The sequence below is a fragment of the Adiantum capillus-veneris genome, chromosome 17 (assembly GCF_014529385.1).
Source record: "Adiantum capillus-veneris isolate H3 chromosome 17, ASM1452938v2, whole genome shotgun sequence".
Lineage (NCBI taxonomy): Eukaryota > Viridiplantae > Streptophyta > Polypodiopsida > Polypodiales > Pteridaceae > Adiantum > Adiantum capillus-veneris.
Genome location: NC_140947.1, coordinates 21274925 through 21292957, shown reverse-complemented (window position 1 = coordinate 21292957; position 18033 = coordinate 21274925). Strand labels below are relative to the sequence as shown.

At 43.4% G+C, this 18033-nt stretch overlaps 1 protein-coding gene across 3 annotated transcripts in view; it reads right to left on the bottom strand.

Moving 5' to 3' along the window:
* Positions 1-3509: 3509 nt before the first annotated feature.
* Positions 3510-18033, bottom strand: part of LOC147436905 (bifunctional protein FolD 2-like) — a 47759-nt gene continuing 33235 nt past the window's right edge. For all 3 annotated transcript variants that reach the window (XM_086486292.1, XM_086486291.1, XM_086486294.1), the window contains 4 exons: positions 4747-5072; positions 4431-4667; positions 4179-4346; positions 3510-4096 (listed from right to left, as the gene is read on the bottom strand). In XM_086486292.1, coding sequence (XP_086342418.1) covers positions 3923-4096; positions 4179-4346; positions 4431-4667; positions 4747-5072 — 905 coding nt within the window. In that variant the 3' untranslated portion in view covers positions 3510-3922. The remainder of the gene's footprint in view (positions 4097-4178; positions 4347-4430; positions 4668-4746; positions 5073-18033) is intronic.

Sequence of the window (18033 nt, the reverse complement as noted above, 5' to 3'; positions counted from 1 at the left end):
AACAATCTCACGGGCATAATACCACCCGATTTTGAGGATTCTTTACACCAGCTTAAGGAGCTGGACCTTCGACAACAAGAAGAAACAAGATGATCCCAATTTCTGGCTCTGCATAAGCTTGTATTGAGCTTCAACAAGTTCATGGGGCCTCTTCATGCATCCCCCCCCAACTCTAGTAGGTTAAAGGTACTTTACCTTAGTGTAAATGCCTTCACAAGAAGCATTTTCGGCTTTGGGCCACTAAGGTACTTTACCTTAGTGTAAATGCCTTCACAAGAAGCATTTTTGGCTTTGGGCCACAAGGCGGTTAATCCACTAACAAAGCTAGGGAAGGAACAATATGTGGTACACAATGTCAAGCATAGAGCGGAAGAGCAATTACTCTACTATAAATAGGAAATCTACTGATATTAGAATGTTTCTTAGAGTTTGTAGTTAATGAATATCCTTTAAGCGTACCTTGTTCTAAGGAAGTTGTGGGCTTTTTTAACTAGATGTGAATTGAGGGCTAGCAAGGGCGATTGGAGAAAGATGCCATGCTTAGCGATGCTCTGGTCAATACATAGTGCCATTATGGAAGCACAAAAACTTCTTTGATGGACATCCTTTGCAAAATATCCTCCCTGTAATGTGTTGATTGCAGAATATGCCCAACATGACTAGGGTAAGAAGCTTTGATCTCCTTTAATCAGATGTGAAGTGAGGGTTTCTTGCTAAAAAAAGTCTCTTGAAGTGCTCTTATAGGAGGATATGCCCAACGAGGGCTGGCCGAGGCTGTTCCCGATTGCAATCACTTTTCTTAGGGTGCATGTAGTCACTTAGGTCTCCTCACTGACGGCCAAATACAAATTGCTTTTTGATAGCACGAGGGAAATATATGGCATCTTACCAACTGGACAAAGACTTCTACAATTGCATGGTTGACTTTTCACATAGATAAGGCATTTTTACAGATGTTTATCTACCCACGACAAAGAACATCACTTACTGGACCATTTACACATAACCCTTGGAAACAAGTTGGTGAGGCTATGAGAGTAATTCATGTTTGGCCACTCCGCCTTTGGTAGCATGTTCATTTCCAACAATGAGGCCATATAAAAGATTTAACGCAACTTGTGTGCATCAACGGGAGACATTCAATCACGCGGTGAGCAAGCACTACCATCTTCTAATTTTTGACACCGAGAACGTAGTGAATGTACACGCTGGAATTACAGGCTGCCATAGGAATGGTACGTTCCCACGTATTGTAAAATTGGGGAGGGCTTTGCAAAGTCCCCCATACAAGGAGACTTGCATGTTTTTTTTCAAACATAAAAAGAGAAGAACATCCAAAAGAGAACATATTACAAATGATTTGGATCATCGGTTTATATAAATTCCAACCCTTTTTATGGTTCGTTTGAGAGGTAGACCGATCACAATTAGATCATAGCGTACTAAAGATGGTACCATCTAAAAAATAACGTAATATGCTTTGATGAAAGCTAACAAGCTCTCTCTCTCTCTCTCTCTCTCTCTCTCTCTCTCTCTCTCTCTCTCTCTCTCTCTCCATTTTCTTCTTCAAGGATGCATGAACCTTCAAGTGACACAATGTAAACATATTCTTATACAAATGACAAGAATGCACACAATAGAGCAAGATTGAGTCAAAGAATTAATACGATCCAAAAGATGATTGGAAGCACTCTAGTCAGAGATTGTTAAAAGGAAAACGTAGTATTTGGCAATGATTTGGTTGCATATGCTTGCATTTTGAAGGTATCCACCACAATGCGTCATGGCCAAAAAAAAAAATGATAGAAAAGAAACAAGCAATGTTGGGTAATGTTTTGGTCAGCACGTATGCAGATTGCAATAATTTGTTGAAAACAAAACAAATTCTTGGTGCATTTTTTTCTCAAGAAACAATCTCTTGCAATTCAATGAGTGCAACATATGCCTTGAGCTTGTTCATGTAGTAGTTTGTGGAATTGCATTGATTTAGGATACAATCTTGAAAAGAGAGATCAAGAAGACTTGAGTTCTCTTCAACAAATTTAGAGAGCATCGTCTCCAATCAAAAACATACATTAATAATTTGAAGCAAAGTGTGAATAGGCAAGACGTTACACTTATCCTTCTATCTTGACTCAATTCTAATGTAGCTAGCAAAACACCCTAGAAAAGATTTCCTACATTATCAGATTCATGGTGTATAAATAAGATGTTCCTCTCTCACTTATACCTTTGATTGCTTCACTTTCATCCTCTCCCTCTACCTCCACTCCTACTTAGAATGTCAGTTCAAATGCAGCTGCTGAAGAAACACTCTAGTTTTTGTTAAGAGTGTATGTGGAATTCAACCCTCTATGGGCATCCTGAAGGACAGTCATCTTCCACCTAGTCAGTTCCCTTTTGTGATCTCTCTCTCTCTCTCTCTCTCTCTCTCTCTCTCTCTCTCTCTCTCTCTCCGACTCCTTAGAGGGACAAAGGTTTGGATTAGCGAGGAGCTAACAACAAGTCAACTAAAGATCAAAAAGAATGAGCTCAAGAAGATGCACAAAGCTCGCAAGCAAGGTAAATGGGCAATATACCACGGCGGTGAAACCATCGTCCAAGAGTTCCGAGCCCCTCAAAAGGCTCCACGCAACCCTTCTTAGATCCTGTTTCTTTCTTCCTTCTTGTTATCTTGATGATTGGACCCTCAATCCTTAACTGATATGTATGCGATCACGATAAATCAATCTATCTCTCTACACACAGTTTTGAGCATACGCCATCTCGAATGCAGCTATAGCAAGAGAGCTGTTGTGCTGTTGAATTAAGCTCTCTTTCTTGAATTCACACTAGGATCTCTCATTTCCTCCCTCATCAAGAAGATTCTTAAAGCTCTTGAGCACCTGACTATGGCTTGGGTAGATGCTTCTGCCAGCTAGGTCAAACCACCATAACTACGACCAGCAAGCAGCACTACAGCCACACACAAGGAAGTGGGAGCCCTATACATGGCCCTGCCATAGACTGCATATGAAAAATACTCCGGCCCGGTCTGCACCTAGGCGTCCTCACTCTTGTACTTGGATGCCCTCGCCCCTATGCACGATTTCACCATTCCACCAAGCTTCCTTCCGTAGCAATGTTCAAGAATAGTGTCGTCACTTTGTTAAAATAACAACTTCCGAGGCACAAAAGCAGGCCAATTAAATGCAAATGCACTGTCAAAGTCGAGGACATTCTTCAACCAGCTTTACGAAGTCTACCTTTCATAAGTTCAGAATCTTTACACAAGCTCTGCTCACATCAACTCCAGGCTAATGAAAAGATAAACAGTGCAAAAGCACACGTCAAAACTGTTTTCTGCAGTTGCATATGGATCACAATCTTCAAAGCCTTAGCAAGATTTGACAAACTGAAATGCTTGATGGCCGCACCAAATATACCTATCGCCAAATCTGCGAATTCTTAGCTTTTCGCACATCACATCTATTCACAGTCAATAAGTTCAAAATTAGAGGACTCCAATGCATCCAAAGATAAAACTCAATTTGACTGAAACAAGCTCTTGTAAGGCTCAGAAAATATCGAATCTCACAAGCTAAAGGTCAACTCCAAGGCCTATGCTCAGCACAATATATTCATCTTGATCTCCATGCATATATTTCTGATTCCATTTCCAAAACACTGCTTAGCAACTAATGCATTTTAAGCTAATGGCTTGCAATCATCAGCCTGAGCCCAGCTCCAATTTGAAGTGGTTTTTATAAAAATTAGGCATTCTATAACTTCAATATTTTTGCTCAACAATAAATATAATTACAGCCGCAAAGAACACCCAAAAGGTGCTGTGTGGACGAACTTCTCAAGTCCGCTTCCAGGTGGAAATAGAAGCTAGATGCGAGACAAAATTTGATTTGGTTTGACCAGCTGCACCACTATCTCAGTTAATGAGGCCGTATGCCCTCTTCGCAGAGTCCAATGTGTTAGACAAAAGCATGGCTATTGTCATTGGCCCCACACCACCCGGAACTGGAGTGATAGCAGAAGCTTTCATGCATGCCTCCTTAAAACATACATCCCCCACAAGTCTGTATCCCTTCTTTGCGGAAGGATCCTACACATAACAGAAGGGCACAAGGTCCTCGTTACATGAAGTTATCAAGAAAAAGCGTGCACCCACAACTACACAGACCTACCTCAATTGGATTAATCCCGACATCTATCACAACTGCACCAGGCTTAATCCAGTCTCCTCCAACCAAGTGAGCTACACCAACAGCTGCAATCACAATATCTGCTCTTCGTGTAACTTCTGCTGGGTTGGGAGTGTAAGAATGTACTACTGTGACAGTTGCTTGATGGCGCTAAAACACACAACAGATTTTTTATGGTAACTGGCTAAAATGTAATGCTGACTTGATGGGTGCTAACCAAGTAGCGGCACATACCTGAAGCAGCATTGCAGCTGGTGTCCCAACTACATTACTCCGCCCGATGACCACAGCATGCTTGCCTTTGATGTCCACATTTGATCGGAGTAACAGTTCAATGCAACCTTTTGGGGTGCATGGCACAAATAGGGGCGTTCTACCTTGCATAGCAAGCTTCCCAATGTTTAAAGGATGAAATCCATCCACATCTTTCTCAACACTCACAGCAGCCAAAACTTTTTCTTCATTCATATGCTGTAAACAGTAGATTTTCTTCAGTAATGACAATACTATGGCTCGTTCAATTTGGACATGGATAAGCAGAAAGGAATACCTTTGGCAGAGGGAGCTGGATAAGTATCCCATGAACAGATGGGTCCTCATTGAACTTGCGGACAACAGCAAGCACATCCTCTTCACTGGAACTTTCTGGTAAATCTTCTCCAAAGGATGCTATACCTACTTCTTTGCATGCTTTTTTTTTGCTCCGCACATATGTTTCAGAGTCCTTTCGTGACCCCACAAGTACTACAGCCAAGCCAGGGACCTTTCCACCAGTTTGAGACTTCAGTCTCGTAACCTCTTCAGTAACCTCTTGTCGAATCTTTTCAGCAATCATTTTTCCATCAATGATGGCAGCAGTTGGCTCGGTCTTTGTTACTGCAGGCACAAAATGTTTTACTGCTTTTGTTATTTTTAAAAATCAGAAACGTGGGAGCTACTCACAAAATAATTATTAACAGAGGGCAGAATACCCAACCTGGAATCTCAAAAGGCTGTAAACATTGTAAAATGCAATGAAAGCAATTATTCCTGAGCCAAACAGTCTATATCCAGAATAGAACATCTACTGTTACTTTGGACAATATCACGTTTTCAGGCTTAATTTGGGCGCAAGCTGTCAGTGGCACACTTCAGAGTGTTTATGTCCGGCCTTTGTTCATGTTCCAAAGGAGAGGCGGACGAAGTTGGACCCTTCAACACGGATGATCTTTGTTGGCTATTCTCGGGGTTGTTTGGATTCCCGCTTCATGATCAGATACCAGATCCACTATACTAAGTCATGATACTGTCACAAACTGATGATGTGGCATGCCCAACTGGAAGTGAAATGGCCGAGTGGACAAGAGGAACTGAACCTAGAAGATGGGCCAAGGGGCCTAAAGGGGTTTAGGGATTAAAAATCCTAATCCCTGCCAACTTAAAGAACTTATGAGCACCGACCGACGGGCCTAACCCAAAAATACTGAAGGCTTGATCTATGAGTGTCACGTGCACATGGCTCTATGTGCGACGTGGACATGCTTCATTGACTTCTAGAGCCAATTTTCTAGTTTTGGAACCCCTCTTGCATAAATGTTTGTACACGCGTTTTGACAGATGTTACACTATGGTGGGCATTTGGCATGATGTGCATGTAGTTCTAGGTTGGAGGAAGCCAACAAGCTAGTCCCTGCATCGATCGGATTCTCGGATGGGCAGATGTGCAATAGTTTCACCCGAAACTTAGCCTTGGTGTTGGGTTGGTAGACAGTTTGCCCTACCTAGCCCTTAGTAGATTAATAAACAGTGAAAATGTCCTATAAAGGGAACCAAGGAGCAAGCGTTTTGACAAATGTTGTTACACTACAGTGGGCATTTGGCATGACATGCATGTAGTTCTAGGTTAGAGGAATCCAACGAGCCATTCCATGCGTCGGTCGAATTCTCGGATGGGCAAATGTGCGATAGTTTCACCCGAAGGGGTTGGTAGACAATTTTCCCTAGCCCTTGGCAGATTAATAAGCAGTGAAAATGTCCTATAAAGGGAACCAACGAGCAAGAATCTCCTCTGAGAATGCATAGCGCTAGCAAAAGGAGTAGAGCAACCCCAGTGTTGTTGGGTGCTAGTTGTGGTGGGTGATGGCGTGGGCAGGCCATGGTGAGGTGCAGGTGCAAAAATGAGAGAGAGAGAGAGAGAGAGAGAGAGAGAGAGAGTCGATGCTGCAAGAGAGAAAAAGACACGCTATGATTCTTACATTTCTTTGTTAAAAAAAAGATTACAATATAAAAGGTGGCCATGCCATGCAAACTCCATTGAACTAGTGGTTTTAACTGCATGCATTATGAGGGTGTTCCCATAGGCTAGACACCAGACACACTGGACCACAATTGGGCTTGCATACCCAACACCCCTCTCCCCCCTCAAGCGCAAACCACTGACAATGGACTCGAGACAGACCATGGCAGAGTTCAATCACCTGAAACTATGAGTAGAAGCCCCCTCCCCCTTGACAATAACATAGGTGTGTGTGTGTGTACTTCTCTCAAACACCTATCAGTGTGAGACAAACCAGAACTCAGAACCAAACGTCAAAGGGTGGTCTTACCACTGATGTGTGGCAGTGTCTATAACCCGTACATTTTATTGACAAATGACTGACATAAAAGGAAACATAAAACAGAAGAAAAACTACATGACATCACTATCTACGAAAAGTTTTGGTGCTTCATCATCTTCATCACTTTCAACCTTGTTGATTTGTCGCTTATTCTTCTTAAAACATTTATCCGAAGGATGATTGGTCTTTCCACAGTGGATGCAAGGATTTTTGCTAAAACAATCCTTGGTTTTATGATTGCTATGTCCACATATCGCACAAGGTCTAGTGTTGGTAGTAGGCCTGGTTGAAGTTGCAGTCTTGGTTGAATTTGCAATCGAAGTGCAACCACGAGCAAGAGAACACCAAGGAAGCCTCGGGAAGGACTTGGCATGCTTAGACAGGGCTTTGGACACCTAGCAGTGGCAAAACAGGGATTGACAGCACGCTGAAATTCTGTTACAGCTCACCGAAAAGCTTCTAAAATACACGAGAATCTATCCTAGAGGTGTACTTTTGACCTACAAGGACTTTTGCGCCGTGATGCTGCCAAAATCAGGTCGGAAACCTGCGTTTTCAGCCCTTGAGAGCATGGTCACCACCTGAAATGGAAACGACAGAAATGAAAATGGAAAAACCGGTATTTCGGAATTCCGTCCAAGGCAAAAAGGGTCAAGAAACGGCTTTTTAAAAAATATATATATATAAACAATATATTTCATAAAACAAGTAGCCTAGGAGGGGCTATAGGTGTATTCCTAACCGAAACACAACAAAATATAATTGAGAAGTTTGAAAAAACTTAAGGCTTCAAAAAAAGAAACGGTAAACCGTAAACTTACAAGGTACAACTTAATAGACTATTTTCAAAGACTACAATGTCAAACCAAGGTACAACTTACAAGATACATCATACATGTCACAACTCAAAACTGTCCATACACTACAAGAGCCTATCTTTTCGTGTGTGCAGACACTTGTTGTTTGCCCATGAAACTACTCGCAAAAACAGCAATTTGAAAAAAATTTGTGTTTTTCTCTCCAGCTTTACTCTTTAAAAAAAAAGGTTCGTAACGGTGAGGAAACGGCGTTTCCGTTTTGGACCCCCGAAACGCCGTTTCTTGTTACTATGCTTGATAGGTTTGGATAGCTTGGTGAGAGTTTGATCTAAGTGTTTGGACCGTCCATTTTCAATTGAATAAAGAAATACCCATAGGGGCGCCAGTCTTTGGGGTCTACAAGGTGTCGAACTTCGTGTGCGCAGTGACATTCTAGTCGTTGGATGCATCTATGCTCTCTATTTTTCTCAATGCTCTCTGTAAAGTTAGCAGGTAATTGAATTAGTACTACCCTCTACTGTGTACAGGCCGGTTATACATTCTCCTCTTCTCTCTCTTTCTCCCTCTACACATCTCTACCGCAATCTCTCATTCCCTCTCTTCACAGAAAAGTAAAAGAACCTTGGTTTGAGGAGAACTTTATTGTAACTCCAGAGAGGGCATCTCTAGGGACCATTCCAATGCCTTTTCTTTTACCTCCTCCATTATCTCCATTTGCTACATCTATTGCACATTTACGACTTCCTCATTCTTTACCCTTGATTACCCCCACCCAGGGGATCCTGATGGAGGCTACAGGATGTGTAGCATTGCTGGAGTGCTTTAAACTTCCCAGATGGAGTCATGTTGCCGTGTCTTCCCGCAAGGGGAGCTATTTATTTCCAGCCTCTTCTTCAAAGGACCTCTCTTCACCCAGGGGATCCCGATGGAGGCTACACGATGTGTAGCATTGCTGGAGTGCTTTAACTTCCCAGATGGAGTCATGTTGTGTCTTCCCGCAAGGGGAGCTATTTATTTCCAGCCTCTTTTTCAGATAGAAGTGTTTGGACAGCAGTAGGATTTTCTTCAACAGTTCCGGAGTAGGTTTCTATGGCTGTCTTTTCTTGGAGGAGATAGATTGGCAGATTTGTTGTGTGTTTTACAAATGCACGTCTTTCTTTGGAATTGTTGGTGGAGCTACTGTCACAAAGTGATGACGTGTGCCCGAGACCATGCGGGAAACCCTAGCCCTGACTGCTGCTGAAAACCCTAATTCTGCAAACCCTAACCCTAAAACCTGCAAACCCTAAAATCTGCCAAAAATCCTAACCCTAACCCTAAAACCTGTCCTAAACCCTGACCCTAACCCTAGCAGCAGAGGAATTGAATTCCCAGATAATGCGCTGGCATGATGATGTGGCATTGTATGGAATCTCCGGATATTGCGTTGATTTTCAGCTTGAGCGACGCAAATTAACTGCTTTTTCTCTACGCACTTTGAGTGTGTGTGTGTGTGTGTGTGTGTGTGTGTGTGTGTGTGTGTGTGTGTGTGTGTGTGTGTGTGTGTGTGTGAGAGAGAGAGAGAGAGAGAGAGAGAGACATTGATTTATTTTCAATTGAGAGAGAGAGAGAGAGAGAGAGAGAGAGAGAGAGAGAGAGATTGCTTTATTTTCAATTGAGAGAGAGCCTGTGAGAGGAAAAAAAAAGAGTTGCTTTTAATTGGAAGCTTTTGGGGCTCTGCTTTTGGCATCCCTTGTAAACTTTAAATAAGCGGAGAGGGTTCTCACTCTGCAGAGCATCTGGACGCAGAGTCTGAGAGTGAAACCCTAACCGCTCTCTTGTACTTTGAACTGATTAATACATAAAGAAATACCAAAAGGGGCGTCAGTTTTTGGGGCCAATATCTCTAGGCACGGAACTCCGCCAAGCCAATGCAAATCTATTGTGATCTGTGAATTGTTTTGAAGTGGTTATTTGGTGCTGTCGTGATTGATTCTTGACTTGGAGTGTCCAAGTCTATTACAGTGGTATCAGAGCACGGCCGATTTCTCTTCTACGGGAAATCCGATCCCCAATTTTTTTTTCCCACGGCACCTATGGCTTCACACAAGGATCAGTCGACTCCCTCTGCATCTGGAGATACGGGCAGGGATCACAACGAAGATTCCGATAGAGAGTATGGCCCGCCTCGGTCTACTCAAGCGGAGCAAAGAGAGATGAGCATCGTCAATTGATCGGCGATGCAACAAAGATGATGCTCAGTTTTGCGAAGGACCCCAAGTTGGCAAAATATATGAGCGACACTTCTTTTCAGGAAGTGCATGCGCAGTGACACAAAACCACAACACCACCCCCGAAACCCGCTCTCAAGAAACGTTCTGATCACAAACAATATTCAGAGAAGAATTAGAAGAGGTGGTTAATGCACAGATTGATCAGCTTTTTGACGAGCAAAAGAAAGCCAAAAAGCACGCCAAAAATCAGAAGAAGGCACTGACTTCCTCGGTGATTTGGGTCGTCAGTCGACATTTGACCAAGCAAAGAAACAGAAGAAGCGTGTTTACTTTGAAGGAGTACCCAGTTCTTCTTCTTCTTCTTCTTCTGACAGTTCTTCTAGCTCTTCAGATTCGAGCGAAGAAGACAGAAAAGGCAAAAAGCGAAGCAAGAAACAACGCTTCGGAAAGGGAAGAAAAAGGCAAAGAAGTCTAAATCTCGCCCAGTGACTGACAGTTCTACAGAGGACTCGTCTACAGACAATTCAGACTCCGATGACGGCAACTTTTATGCGAACAAGAAGAATTTTTATAAAGCCAACCAGTATGACTTTCTGGAAGATAAAAGCAAGAAAGTTCGAGAGTTTAAGGAAGGTGGACACTCGATCAAATTTGACACTTTTTCAGGATACTCAGATGCTTCGAAGGCTTTGTCTTTTATACAACAGTTCGACATCGCTTTCGTGGGAGGACGCTACTCAGAGCACTCCAAGATTCGGAGAGTTGTCTCTTACTTTAAGGGGAATGCTCGAACTTGGTGGTCCACACTTCTTTTAAACAAGACTGCGCCAGTTAAATGGCTGAAATTTAAGCTTTTTATTTCTTCTTGGTTGACGCAAGAGTATGAACGCGATATACGAGCTGCTTGGAACCATCTTCGGATGACCAAGAGAGATACAATAAATGCTTACTGTGAGAGTATCTGGAGCTCTTTTCTACCCGCCTCTTCATTCAAGAAGATCTCGTTCAAAGAACAGATTGAGCGGTTCACCTTGGGTCTACCTACAGAGATCCGAGATCACTGCTTGGAACAGAAGTCAGTTTCTATTCAGGAGTTGATGAGTCATGCGAAGCGGGGCTTTGCCATTCACTCTGGCAGTCTGACCTACCCCATAGATGAGGCCATGACACAACTAGCTGAACAGACTTCTGGGAATGGAAGTAGAAAGAGAAAGAGCAACCCAAAGAAGGATGCACGACCCAAGCTTACTCCTCAGGAGCAAGCTCGCTTCCTCAAGGAGGGGAAGTGCTTTGGATGCGGGAAACATGGACATATCTCCGGGAAGTGCCCTAAAAAGGCACAGAAAGGACAGAATGATAAGGACGACGACAAGCCTGAGAGTTCGAGAGCAGCTAAGGAACATGGAAGAAAAGGCAAGATGAAAACAGGACTGGTTCCAGATTGTGTGGGTATCGATCCCAACACCATGGACGAGAGTACAGAACTTTGCCGAGATGGGGCAAAGTGAAAGATCAAGAGGCCCTAATCTTCTTTGATGGAGGAGCCAAGGCCAACTTCATTTCACCGGAATTTGCAGCACGGCTCGAGATCACTCCAGATCGGATGGGACCACTTGCGGAGGCAGTTCTAGCGGCACTCGGCAGGGACGTAGCCATTACACCTATCATTGGCAAACTTCGGTTGCATTGTCAGGGGTATTTGGGACATAAGGACTTTTTCATAATGCCTTTGGAGGGTTGTGATGTTCTCTTAGGGATTCCCTGGTACCACAAGAACGACGTCGTGGTCGATTATCAGGCGAGGAAAGCGACATTGACTACAGAGAAGGGCAGAACCATTGTACTTGATATTAAACTGAAGGGCGCCATTTCTAAATTAATGAAATCTAGTTGTTTGTTTACTCGATCTTTATGAAAGAATTGAGCCATAAGGATAGGACAAATATGTCTAAACTTGATAAAGAACGCCAAGATTTTCTCCTCTCACGCCGATTGCTTCTCAAAGGGCCGACCAGGCGAGTTACCACCTGCTCGTCCTAAAGATCATACTATTGATCTAATACCTAGAAGCACAACACCGAACCAGCCACCTTACCGTGTGAGCTGAGCACAGAATGAAGAGATTATGAACCAAGTGAAAGACCTCTTGAAAAAGGGTCTTGTCCAGCCTAGTACTTCACCGTATTGATCTCCAGTGTTGTTGGTTTTGAAGAAAGACGGATCTTGGAGAATGTGCATCGATTATAGAGCTCTCAACAAAATCACCATCAAGAACAAATTTCCGATTCCTAGGATCGATGATATACTCGACAGGTTACAGGGATCCTTGTGCTTTAGCACGATTGAACTGAAGAGTGGATATCATCAGATCAGGATCGCGCCGAGAGACGTCTACAAGACAGCTTTTCGGAAGACTTTTGGGTTATTTGAGTTTTTGGTGATGCCTTTTGGCTTAACCAATGCTCCTGCGACATTTAACCGGATGATGGACGGGATTTTTCGAGAGTACAGGCTATTTGTTGGTACTGTTTTCTTCACGAATAAGGCAGAACACAGAGATCATCTGCTTCAGGTCTTTCAGGCATTACGAGATCACAAGTTAGTGATTAATGCAAAGAAAAGTGAATTTTTCCTACGAGAGATACACTTTTTGGGACACATTGTCTCAGCAGCAGGAGTGCAAATGGATCTAGCCAAGATAGAGACTATCCGTGATTGGCCCAATTCGAAGAATGTCCATGAAGTTAGAAGCTTCTTGGGACTGTGTTCGTACTACAGGCGGTTCATTCGAAAGTTTGCAAAGGTTGCTTCCCCTTTGCATATCTTGACACAGAAAGGAGTCCCTTTCTCGTGGGGACCCACAGAGGTGACTGCCTTTTAGACATTGAAAGAGAAATTGACTACGGGACCAGTTTTGACTCTGCCAGACTTGCAGAAGTCATTTGAAGTATATTGTGATGCTTGTGGTCGTAGTTTGGGTGCGGTCTTAACGCAAGAAGGCCATGTCATTGCTTACTAGAGCCGATTGTTCTCAAGGCCGGAGATGACAGCACAGACTTATGAGAAAGAGCTTTTGGCGATTATCCATGCTCTTACTCAGTGGCGGCATTACCTACTCGGAGCGGATTTTATTGTCTTTACAGACCATCAGAGTTTGCGCTACTTCTTGTCATAGAAACAGCTTTTAGAAAAGCAGATGCGATGGGCGAACATCTTGTCACAGTTCACTTCCAGATTGTCCATGTGCAGGGACAGAAGAATGTGGTGGCAGATGCTTTGTCTCGAACAACGTTGGTTCTGGCTATCTCCGCGATACATCATAGGAGCTTCGAGGATATGGTCGACCAGTATGCCACAGATACAGATTTTGCAGACGTTTTCACACGGATACAGGATGGGGAGACAGTAGCAGGATACTCCATTCGGGAAGGCTATATATACCTAGATGAATCCAAGATATACCCAGATTCACCCTTGAAGGAAAGTGCAAGGTATGGACTCATGGTAGTCACCCACGAGACAATATAACCATCAGCTCCATCATGCATAGTATTGACTAAATACCACGACATCCCCACTAACGTCGTCAATGCCCAATAGTGGGTGTAGAACTAGGTACAAACATATGCTCCCAAACACAACATTCGGGAAGGCTACTTGATGAGAAAAAACATGTTGTGCGTTACACAGCCGTTGAGGGAAAAGGTTATGACTGAATGCCACTGTCCACCTTTTACGGATCACCGCGGCATTGCTACCACCATGAAAGGGGTAGAGAGATACTTCTTTTGGCCGAGACTCAAAAAGGATGTGGAAGAGTTTGTGCACAGTTGCTTAGTATGCCAGAAGGTCAAGTTTGACAGGCATAAAGCACAGGGATTGTTATAGCCTTTACCCATACCCACCCGCCCCTAGGAAAGTATTGCAATGGATTTCTTTTTTGATCTCCCGAGAACATAGAGTGGTCACGATGGTATCTAGACTGTTATTGACAGATTTAGCAAACAGGCTCATTTCATTCCAGTGAAGAAAACAGTCAAACCGGATCACTTAGCGAGACTGTTTGTGGCCCAGATCACCCCAGATTTACGAGTTTGTTTTGGAAGGCAATTTGGGAGAACATTGGCACGCGGTTGCAGTTCTCATCATTGTTCCACCCACAAACTGATGGGCAATCTGAGATTGCAAATTCCGTGGTTCTAGATTTATTGAAGTCTTATATCTCGGATCAGAAGACTCAATGGGAAAAGTACCTACTTTTGGTGGAATTTTCCTACAATAACACGATACACTCTTCGACGGGGAAGGCGCCATTTGAGATTATTGAAGGTGTTGCGAAGGTTCCACCCTTCCTAAGCACGAAAGATAAGATTTTTGAAGCGGATGAATATACGAGAGACTTAGATACGGCTTTTGCCAAGGTTCGCGAGACTTTGCAGAAGTCTCAAGAACGACAGAAAAAGGCAACAGATCGCCATCGTCGCGACTTGAAATTAAAGGAGGATGATTGGGTGCTCTTACATTTTGAGAATGCATGCCTGAGAAAGAAAAAGGGAAAGGAGAGGCTTTTTCCAAAGCTTAGTATGCGATATTACGGACCTTTCCAGATCACTGAAAAGATAAATGATGTCTCCTTCCGACTGAATCTGCCAGATACTTGGAGGATTCACAATGCATTCCATGTGAGTATCTTGAAACCTTTTAAAGGTGATGTGTCTAATGATGGGGAGCCTGTTGAAACCTTTTAAAGGTGATGTGTAGCCTGTTGAAACATTTTAAAGGTGATGTGTTTAATGATGGGGAGCCTGATGAGCAACCCAAAGTGGAAGAAAACGAGGAGATCCTGAATAGATTTTGGCACACAAGGATACGAAAAATAAACGTAAAGTCCGAAGGTGGTTCTTGGTTAAGTTCAAGAACTATCCTGCATTGGATGGGAAGTGGATGGAGGAGGAGGACCTAGCGAATACTCCTCAGATTGTGAAACTTTACCTCGATGCTTTCGCTCCTTTCTCAACAGATGCCTTGATTTAGATACTAGAGTCACTGATATCTCTTTGAGCTTCAGGGATACTGAAAGCTGACGGTATTCTGATGTATGACTTTATGAAATGGAATTCCTGATTATGATACTGATTTGTTCTTCACTTCTTGTAAGTGCAGGAACTGATAGACAAAATGACTGTAGCATTTTGGTTTGATTGATCTCGAATAGACATGGTTGCAATAGGGGTTAGTCAATCGGACATCGATGAGGTCCTGATTGGATCTAGATGCGAATGCTAACTACATTGCCGATAAATCATGGTCTAATATCTGAATGAATGTTGAATGTCATGTGATGTATTGTGATGTCTAGTGATGTCTTGTCATGTCGGGTGATATGACGGTCAATTTGTACATGTGCTAGATGTGTGTTCCTAGTACGTAGGTACTAACAGTCACTGTCTACTAAGACGGTTTATGGCTTTTGTCTCTTTTGCAGGCGTAATCAAGGGCAATTACAATGCTTTCAAGAGGGGGGTATGTCACAAAGTGATGACGTGTGCCCGACAGCATGCGGGAAACCCTAGCCCTGACTGCTGTTGAAAACCCTAATTCTGCAAACCCTAACCCTAAAACCTGCAAACCCTAAAATCTACCAAAAACCCTAACCCTAACTCCTAACCCTAACCCTAGTAGCAGAGGAACTGAATTTCCGGATAATGCGTTGGCGTGATGACGTGGCATCGTGAAGAATTTCCGGATATTGCGCTGATTTTCAGCTTGAGCGACGCAAATTGACTACTTTTTCTCTACGCACTGTGTGTGTGTGTGTGTGTGTGTGTGTGTGTGTGTGTGTGTGTGTGTGTGTGTGTGCGCGTGCGAGAGAGAGAGAGAGAGAGAGAGAGAGAGAGAGAGAGAGAGAGAGAGAGACATTGCTTTATTTTCAATTGAGAGAGAGCCTCTGAGAGGGGAAAAAAAGAGTTGCTTTTAACTGGAAGCTTTTGGGGCTCTGCTTTTGGCATCCCTTGTAAACTTTAAATAAGCGGAGAGGGTTCTCACTCTGCAGAGCATCTGGACGCAGAGTCTGAGAGTGAAACCCTAACCGCTCTCTTGTAGTTTGAACTGATTAATACGTAAAGAAATACCGAAACGGGCGCCAGTCTTTGGGGCCAATACCTCTAGGCACGGAACTCCGCCGAGACAATGCAAATCTATTGTGATCTGTGAATTGCATTAAAGTGGTTATTTGGTGCTGTCATATTGATTCTTGACTTGAAGTGTCCAAGTCTGTTACAGCTACTTGACCAATGGGTGGCAGGTTGATGATTCGTTTGCACTTTTGTACAAGCTTGTGGATTATGGATGACAAAGAGGGATCTCTTTCCTTCTTGAAGGAGATGATATTCTTTGATGTTTTTTTCCTTTTCCACCTGAGGATGGAAGTTCCAGTTCCCGCTTCAGTAGTCTCTTGTTCATTGGGTATGCAGCAGATTAGGTGCATGTTCCAGTGCATGTGTTGGAGTTCGCTTTGACAGGCAAAGGGGGATACTTCCTATCTCCAAAACCACTTCTTGTTTGATCATCCGACTTCATTAGACGTGTTTAGAGGCAGAGCTTGTGGTGTCAGATGCTTAGCCAACAATGAAAAAATTCGAGGAGGTTTTGTTGGAGTGTGGACTACTCCTATCTACATGTTCTCTCTTCACCAATGGTAGTGTGGCCCTATAGATTTGGTCATTCCTTTGCCCTTTTGTGAGCTTGTCAATACCATTTGTGAGATAGGTTTCCTATCTCTTATGGACGGTAGTCTTGATGTTTGACAACAGATTTGTCGAGATCCTTTGTAACTAAGTCAGACTTTGTAAATAATTAATTTATTTACGAGAAAAAAATTATCTAATTAGTTGTGTGCACACCAGAATAGACCTAGCAGTTCTAAGGCCTCAGGTGAGCCTAAATGCGGGCTTGAACACCTCAGAGGGACCTTAGCAGAAATTACCCTGAAGCCCTAGTGATTGGGAAATCGGGTCTTCAGAAAGGGGTAAGCAGTAGCCTCAGATTTTAGGCTCAGGAAAAATACGCGCGTCAGTACAAGCACATGAATGAGATGGGGTCCTTAGAACAGTGACCCTAAGGCTAATAAAGCTAATAAAGCCTTAGGGTAAGTTTCGTGAAATTAAATTTAACGGTCCGTGCCCGGGCGGGCGGCCAGACAAGTGTGAACAGGTAAAGGCGGTGCAGTGCCCGTGCGGCATTGCGCCGGCAGACCTTTGGTGTTCTCATAAAAGAATCATTGGTAGCATTTGTTAGTTAGTTGCACATTTTTAATTAATGAGCTAGAAGTTTTTAAAGTCAAAAGTTGAATGGTTTTTAAGTTTTTAAAGTAAGTGTGCCAAGTGGCACACTTACCAATGCAAACTAATTCTCTCACTCTCACTCTTACCCTCTCTCTCTTGCTAGCGCCCCCTCTCCCTGATGGCTATTAGGAGCCCCTCCTCCCCCATTTTCAGGGCTGGCAGTGCACCCACCCCCCCTAATGTGAGCGTGCTCTACGCGGTGGAGCCCTCCATTGAAGCTTGAGAGCAGCCCCTTGCGACATTTGTGGTAGCCTTGTGCTCCCATTGTCAAGAACAAGGGATCTCACAGTCATAGACACCTTCTGGTGAAGTTTCATCGCGAGAAGCTGCCGTAGACGCTCTCTTAGCAGAGTGCGGCTGCTGTAATTCTCTGTTTTCAGCCCCTAATCACCTAGATTAGGGCTGTTTTCAACAGATCAGCCATAGAAATTCTCTTCTCTCTCCTTATCCTAAGTCTACATCAAGTTTGGCGCGATTCCATCGCGAAGAAGACCTCTGTTTCGGCGTAGGGGTGTGCACAGGTAAGAATTTCAGGTTATGTGCAGAAAATTACAGCAAGCATGTGCGTGTGCATTTTGCTTGTTTCTCTTTTGTGTTCGATGCATGAATGAATGAGCATGAAGGCAACACATAACGGAAGATGGACTCTCCTCTGTGAGAGCTTCCGATGAGCTGTTTCGGAAGATAGACTCTCTTTTCGAGAGCTTCCAACCAGTCTCGCAGAAGAGGGGAAATCCCCTAAGCAGTAAGAAAGTGGAAACACTTTCTCAATCAGTAGTCAGAACAGAACAAAAGAAAGAATAGAGGACGGGCGTATGCCCCGTTCCTGTGCTTGTAAAGATTCTCCCTTAGTAATAAAGATATTC